This window comes from Topomyia yanbarensis, chromosome 2 (assembly GCF_030247195.1).
Source record: "Topomyia yanbarensis strain Yona2022 chromosome 2, ASM3024719v1, whole genome shotgun sequence".
Classification (NCBI taxonomy): Eukaryota; Metazoa; Arthropoda; class Insecta; order Diptera; family Culicidae; genus Topomyia; species Topomyia yanbarensis.
This window is the reverse complement of record NC_080671.1, coordinates 251791229-251799432: the sequence shown is the minus strand read 5'-3', so window position 1 is coordinate 251799432 and position 8204 is coordinate 251791229. Positions and strand designations below refer to the sequence as shown.

The window sequence follows — 8204 nt, the reverse complement described above, 5'->3', positions numbered from 1 at the left end:
CCAAAACTTCTCCGAAGGGACGAAGGTAACTATAGGTTCACACACCCTACTGGCTGCAACTCGATCACCTGTTGCAGGTAGCGCAAATCACCGCACCGTCAGGCAGCAACAGGTCAGCAAAGTCTTCCACTAACGAACGGCAGCTCGCAATGAAGGCGAGGATAAGGAGCAAAAACTACCGGTGACTGCAATCACCAGATGCACCGAACAACCAGCAGTAGCGAACAACTTTGCCTGGGATTTTCTCGGGCTGACTAACCACGGTATATAACTTTGCACTGATCCGAACACTCTTTATTGCTGCACATACGACTTGCACTTTGCATGCACTTAATATAAAATTACACTTAGTTTTCAGGATCGAAAAAAGATGATCCACTTTAGTTGCTGGTTTATTGTAGACTGAATTTTCTGTGTCATTCTCACAGTATGAGTTAATGTTGGCTCACCACTTCATATCATCGCCCGGTTGCCAGAAGGGCTAGAAAAACCGGTATAAATGGTGCCCGGTAGCACCGATCCTCGCGTGAGAACGAAACATCTCACGCAGTGGGGCCAAAACTAATAGTGCGAACGAACATACTCGCCGCCTTGAACGAATATGTTCAACATAGAAAAGGTAAACAAACAACATACAATCTTATAACTAGTGGACAATAAATTAGTTGCTCTTAATTTTAACATTTTTTAGTGATTTTAGCCTAAATTACATCTAGTATCCGAACTCCGTTAGGTTGTCGGTGCGTCGCTGATAGTTGCTGGATGTTTTTCTGCTTCGGATGCCACCGTAGAGTAAGGTAGTAGACAAATTTTAGCGATCGGACGAGTGATGATGCCACGAGCTGTACGGAGCAAAACAACTCGTGCAAGATGATCTTTGCCGGGCAAAACTGCTTCTATGCGGGCGAGTGGCCATCGAATCGGTGGTTGCATTTCGTCGACTAAGATGACCATTCTCCCCGGAACAATTTCGTTGTTGCGTTTCCAACCACGGGTATCTTTCAGCAGCTCTTGCAGGTACTCTTTCTTCCAGTGCGACCAAAATTGCTGCACATGCACTTGCAGCTGTTGATAGTGGTCGAGTCTGTTGGCAGGTACGTTCATTAAATCTGGGTTGGGCAGGGCATGCAGTGATGAACCGACGAGAAAGTGCGCTGGTGTCAATGCAGCTAGGTCGTTGGGGTCCTCCGAAAGTGGAAGCAATGGTCGGCTATTCATGATAGCTTCGATTTGTGTTAGTACGGTACACATAGCCTCGAACGTAAGGCGAGATGAACCGAGTTGTCGGTACAAATGTTTTTTGGCTATTTTGATTGCTGCCTCCCACAAGCCGCCAAAGTGAGGTGCTTTGGGTGGTGTCAAATGCCAGGTGATCCCTTCCTCGGCACAGACAGAAGCTATTTCAGCTTGTTCAGCACGGTTCTGAAATCTGGAAAACAGTTCAGCCAGCTCATTTTTTGCCCCCTCGAAATTCTTCCCGTTGTCTGAGTGGATGTGCGTGGGCCGCCCACGGCGAGCGATAAACCGTCGCAGGGCACACAAGAATGCTTGAGTGGACAAATCACTGACTAATTCCAAATGCACTGCTTTGGTTGAAAAGCATACAAAGAGGCACAGGTAAGTTTTTGCAGGTGCGGCACGTTTGTGTATCGGGCGAAGGTATAGTGGGCCAGCATAGTCGACACCGGTGATGCTGAATGGACGACTTGGGATCACACGCTGGGCAGGTAACTGACCGATTTGTTGTTGGGCCAGTATTGGGTTGAGACGAGTACAACGAAAGCAATTTCGTACTACACTTTGAACCAGTCTACGGCCGCGGGGTGGCCAGAATTCTTCGCGAATCGAAGTGAGCAGCAGGCGCCCGCCTCCGTGCAGCAGTTTGCGATGAAAATATTCAGCGATTAGTCGAGTGAACGGATGGTTGGTGGGAATAAGCGCAGGGTGCTTTGCTTGATAAGGTAACTGGGCAAGATTTAAACGACCTCCCACTCTCAACACTCTCTCTGGGTCGAAAAATGGGCTCATTCGGCGAATGTGGGACTGCTTCGGCACGGTGTTTTCCTTCTCCAGCTGCTTTATTTCTGCGGCGTATCCATCCTGCTGGGCGAGTCGGACGAGTAACGTTTTGGCATTGGCTAGTTCTGCCACGGTAAGTGATTGGTCGACCGGAATGGGGGATGGCGAAGGTTGGGTTCGTGCTTTTGAACGGGTGTTGGTGACAAATCGCATACAATATCCGATGACGTGGAGTAATCGGCTGTAGGAAGACCAACGGAGAAACCAGGGATGAACGGTAGGAACTGCTTGGGTGAGTGCAACCGTAGTTTTTAACTCCAGCTCTTCTGCTGGCACGCCTGGGGGAATGAAGATTGGCCAATCTTGTGGTGACAGTGACAACCAGCCTGGGGCACAGCTCCACAAGTTGCTTTGTAGAAATTCGTCGACTGACATGCCGCGCGAGACCAGGTCGGCAGGATTTTCAGCTCCGGGAACGTGTTTCCACTGACATCCGTTCGTGTACTGCTGTATTTCCGAGACTCTGTTTGCGACGAAGGTTGGCCAGACGTTCGGAGGTGATCGTAACCACTGTAGAGTGACGGCGGAATCTGACCAAAAGTACGATGCAGAAACGTTGACGTCGATGGCCTTTTTGATTCGCGCGTGTAGATGAGCGGCTAGCACGGCTGCGCATAATTCCAAACGGGCGATGGTGATTCGTTTCAGCGGGGCTACTCGGGATTTCGACGCTAGCAGTTGAATCCTCACCTTTCCTTGGACGTCTTCACATCGGGCGTACGTACAAGCTCCATATGCTGCCTGAGAAGCATCCGCGAAAGTGTGCAGCTGTATAACGGAACTCGGAAGAAATGCATATCTGTTGACATGGTGCTCAGATATTTTCACCAGCTCTTGGTGGTAGATTTCCCATCTCGATTTGATCGGTTCTGGAACAGGATCATCCCAACCGCAGGACAACAACCACAATTCCTGCATCAGGATTTTCGCACGTACGACAACGGGGGCAATGAGTCCAAGAGGGTCAAATAACTTGGCGATGTCGGAGAGGATAGACCGCTTTGTTGGAAGTTCACTGCTTGTTCGAATCTGCGAATGAAAACGGAGGTAATCTGCTTCAGGCTCCCAGCTAATTCCAAGTGCTTTGATGGTTTCGTGGGGACTAAAGTGCAACGCGGATTGCGTGCCGATCTGATCGTCGGAGAGACCTTGAAGGACTTCCAGACAGTTCGACGTCCATTTTCTGAGCTCGAATCCTCCTTTCTGCAGAAGTTCGCTCAGCTCTACGCGCATACGGATAGCTTCTTCAATTGTTTCAGCTCCACCGATGAAATCGTCGACGTAAAAACTCTTTTTCAATGCTGGACCACCTACCGGGTACGCATCACCTTCATCCACCGCTAGTTGCTGGAGAGTTCGTGTCGCTAAGAACGATGATGGACCTAAGCCGTAAGTAACGGTCAGTAGTTCGTACGTCTGTACTGGAGAATGTTGGGAGAATCGCCACAGAATGCGTTGTAACGGTGTGTCGTCAGAGTGGACCTGTACCTGCCTGTACATTTTGGCAATATCTCCGACGAGAGCAACGGGAAAGGTTCGAAACCGCAAGATAATGTTCAGCAGATCGTCCTGCACCACGGGACCAACGCAAAGAGCTTCATTGAGGGAGAAGCCGGAAGAAGTTTTCGCAGAGCCATCAAACACGACCCGGACCTTGGTCGTCGTACTTGCTTCCTTAATTACGGGATGGTGAGGTAGATAGTAGGTGGGAGAGTTGCGTTCGTCGTCCGCTTCGACCAGCCGCATGTGGCCGAGGGAGAGATACTCTCACATGAACTGATGATATTCGTCCTTCAATTTCGAGTCTCGTTCCAGTCGTCTTTCCAGATATCCGAACCGTCGCTGTGCACTGCTTCTGGATTCGCCAAGCATCACATCAAAATCAGGCTTACGAGGGTATCTAACAATATATCGACCTTCGGAGTTCCTAGATACTGTAGATTGGTACAAGGATTCGCAGCGTCGTTCTTCTATTGAGTAAATGTCGTTCGTTGTCAGCTCTTCGGTTTTCCAAAAACGCTCCAAGCAATCCTCTAGCGAAAGCATTGAAACAGTGACTGCATCACAAGTGGTGGGCGTAGGAGCAGTCTGCTTGGGGGGGTTTGTGCTAGCCGAGCCTACGATAATCCAGCCGAAGACGCTGTCGACCAGAATCGGAAGATTTCTATCAAGCTGAATGCGTGCAGCGCTGGGGAAGAAGGAGTAGAAATGCCGAGCACCCAAAACCATGTCGGTCGGTTGGCTTTCGTTGAAGGATGGATCAGCCAGAAGCAACCCCTTCGGAATCTTCCATCCCACAGTTGAAACACTTTGCGAAGGGAGATTTGCCGTCACTTTGTCCATCACCAAGAAGTTGACACCACACGAAAAGTCACCCGTCCTTGAATGTACCTGTGCAAACACCGATTCACGTACCGGCTTAGATAGCTTGCCGGCTCCCTGTACCGTAACATTCACGGGTTGTCTCCGCAATCGTAGAATTTGCGCCATGCGATCCGTGATGAGATTCGGCTGCGATGCACTGTCCAGAAGTGCACGAGCTAGATGTTCCACACCGTAGGTGTCGATGACCTTCACAATGACAATGAGAAGAAAGACGTCTTCGCGAGGATGTTGTAGAGCAGAACTAACTTCGACCATAGGAACATTCTCAGTAGCAGCCACCGTAGATTGCGTAGATGACTCGACCATAGAAGACTTATTAGATGGCGTAGTAGAAGCGGTTGCACCAGGACTAGAGGAAGCTCCTTCGCTAACGTTCTTTCGGGAACCATCGCTCTGCCCGGAATGAAGAAGCGTATGGTGACGTCGATTGCACTTCCGACAGCTGAAATTTGAAGGACAATTGCGGACAAAATGATCACCCTTCAAGCAGTTGTGACAAAGGCGTTTGGAATTCACAAGCTGCTGACGTTCACTCGGTGAAATCCGGTTGAATTTCTGACACTTCGTCACGGAATGCGACTGGTTGCAGGCGATGCACTTTTCACCCAAACTTGCAGTCGACGCACACGAAGTAAAGCGGAACTGAGAGTGGAGATGATTCTTCTTTGGTGGATGAGCTGAAATACCAGAAGTTGACGCTGATTCTACTGTATGATGGTTCACAGAGATGGATTCTAGCACTCGTGTTCTCCGCTGCAGAAACTCGATGAGACAGGCGTAGTCCGGATTCGCTACCGTCGACGCATGGTCCTCCCATGCCTTCAGTGAGTCATCGTGGAGGCGCGTACACAGCAGATGTTCCAATATAGTGCTCCAAGCGTCGGTTGGTTCTCCCAGTTGATGCAAGATTTTCGTATGCCGCTCGAACTCGTCAACCAACCCATGTAGTGATGCAGCTGACTCCTTCTTCATGCGCGGGATGTCGAAGAGTGCCTGCATATGCCGCTTCTTTAGCAAGTAGTCATTCGAATACCGATTCTCCAATGTCTGCCAAGCCAAAACGTAGTTAGCGGAACTGATACCAATCGACTCGATCAACTGAGCAGCTTCCCCCTTGACAGCTGCCCGCAAATAGTGAAATTTTTGAATATCCGGCACCTCCGGATTTAAATGAATGAGCGCCAAGAATGTATCATGGAATGCAAGCCATTGCATGTAGTCTCCATTAAATTCGGGCAAAGAAATCGTCGGCAACTTGATACCAGAGAGAGTGGAGGACACGTGTGGGGGAACAGGGCTCCGATTGTTAGGAATAGGAGGCAATTTTGAAATGAGACTGGCTTTTATTTCAAATAGCCGAGGTTCAAAGGATGCACGAGTGACAGCGTGCTCTGCCCTACCTTCCTCGGTGGTCTCGTCGTCCTCAAGCCGCGCCTGCACCGTCTCCAGGTTGTTCCATACCCCGTTCAGGTACTCGAGCCTCAGCGTCACCTGCGTATGGTTCCGTTGAGCGTCGTATCCGGCAGCAAACGCCTCTGCCCGACCCAGAGCAGCAAGCAGTGTGTCCCGTCGTGCAAGCAGCTGACCTCGTGACTGCCCTTCCGCCATTTTGTAAAGCGGGACGATGGATCAGGAGCGCGCCGATGTCTGATGAACGACCTGCAGACCAGAGGACCAAAAGTAGACCCACAAAACGTGGTAAAGAAACTTGGAAAGGTGCTCACCTGTTCCAAGGCAAAAAGTGCCTTGTATTGTATACAGCCAACAGGAACTCGTTGCAGTACCGACCGTACCGGATTACAATAAAACCTTCCGGAATTGCCAGATCACGCCAGCAGAAATCGCCGAAAAGCTCCAAAGAAGGTACTTCAATGCGCGTATGGCAGGAACAGTTGATAAAAGTGCACGATAGCAGCACCACAGCAGGGATTGCCAAGGCTAGAGACGCCACAGCAACAGCAGCAACCAGCAAAATCCACGACACGTGTTGCAACAGCTAGGGACGCTGTAAAGCAAGCAGCAAATGCCACGGACACAGCTCCAAAAACCAGCAAAATACTAGGCACGGATTTCCACAGCTAACAATTTAGTGGTAAAATCGTCGCAGCAGGATTTGCCACGATCCGGAATGCCACAGCAGGAACCAGCTAACAGCATACAACGATCAACGCAGCTAGGGACGCCACGAAGTACAATGGTCCAATTGTCCGATGGCAAAATGGCGCCTTGAAGCCAGCGACAATGCCACCAAGCCTTGCCGAATAGCAGCAATTGTCGACCAGGAACAAATGGAACCGTCGAAGTATGCAAAGAAATGCGAAGAAAATCTAGAGGGCACCTGCGATACCCGCAAAACAATTTGGACAGGTAATTACCTTGCGCCCGTTAAATCGAGCCTTGTAGTAATAATATGCAGCAAGCAGCGGGTGATGAATCCGAAATCTCCTCCGTAGAACCTCCTTTCGTACCGGCTTCCAAAATGGCGATGCTCAATGGAAGGCACTGCACGCGGTCCGGACAGAAATCCTGGTCACGGCACCAAAAATTATGATGTCGTTTACCCCTACGTTATGCTTCCCTTTTGCGATATGACCAAAACTTCTCCGAAGGGACGAAGGTAACTATAGGTTCACACACCCTACTGGCTGCAACTCGATCACCTGTTGCAGGTAGCGCAAATCACCGCACCGTCAGGCAGCAACAGGTCAGCAAAGTCTTCCACTAACGAACGGCAGCTCGCAATGAAGGCGAGGATAAGGAGCAAAAACTACCGGTGACTGCAATCACCAGATGCACCGAACAACCAGCAGTAGCGAACAACTTTGCCTGGGATTTTCTCGGGCTGACTAACCACGGTATATAACTTTGCACTGATCCGAACACTCTTTATTGCTGCACATACGACTTGCACTTTGCATGCACTTAATATAAAATTACACTTAGTTTTCAGGATCGAAAAAAGATGATCCACTTTAGTTGCTGGTTTATTGTAGACTGAATTTTCTGTGTCATTCTCACAGTATGAGTTAATGTTGGCTCACCACTTCATATCATCGCCCGGTTGCCAGAAGGGCTAGAAAAACCGGTATAAATGGTGCCCGGTAGCACCGATCCTCGCGTGAGAACGAAACATCTCACGCAGTGGGGCCAAAACTAATAGTGCGAACGAACACCTTGATTTTAATTATGCTGCTGAAGCAGCTTCCCATAATGCTTCGATTGGTTGAAGTTTCGGTACATTCCGCGGATTATCATCTTTTCGGTCACATTTCACACATTGAGAGTTCAACCAAGCAAAGGTATTAGTTTCAATAGGAGGCTTCAGCCGGATGGTAAACGAGGGGTACGCCTGCTTGGCAAAATATATCTGATGCACAATTTGAAAAATGGAATTTCGAAATACGGAAACAAGTTTTCTGACATGCATGGAGAGTGCTAATCATACACAGAAATTGAAACATGCTAAAATGAGCTCAAATGCTGGTTTGTTATAGTTTCACAATCTATAAAAGTAGGCTTTGAGACACACGCATAAATCAAAGAGGGTCAGCTTCCTTCGTATGCCGCTATCATGACAAAAAATATGTAATTCGACGCCTTTATCCAAGTGAAACAAATGTTGGAAAATACGTTTTATGGCTCACCAAGTCTTCCTCACCAAGGTTCCTGTAGACCCGGGACTACGACACACTTCGACATCTGATGAAAGGTCTAACTAATCAAATAAGAGTCATTTATCC

At 49.0% G+C, this 8204-nt stretch overlaps 1 protein-coding gene across 1 annotated transcript; it reads right to left on the bottom strand.

Moving 5' to 3' along the window:
- Positions 1 to 729: 729 nt before the first annotated feature.
- Positions 730 to 3825, bottom strand: LOC131680242 (uncharacterized). Its single transcript, XM_058960960.1, has one exon. The coding sequence runs from the start codon at positions 3823 to 3825 to the stop codon at positions 730 to 732; it is 3096 nt and encodes a 1031-aa protein (XP_058816943.1).
- Positions 3826 to 8204: the final 4379 nt, after the last annotated feature.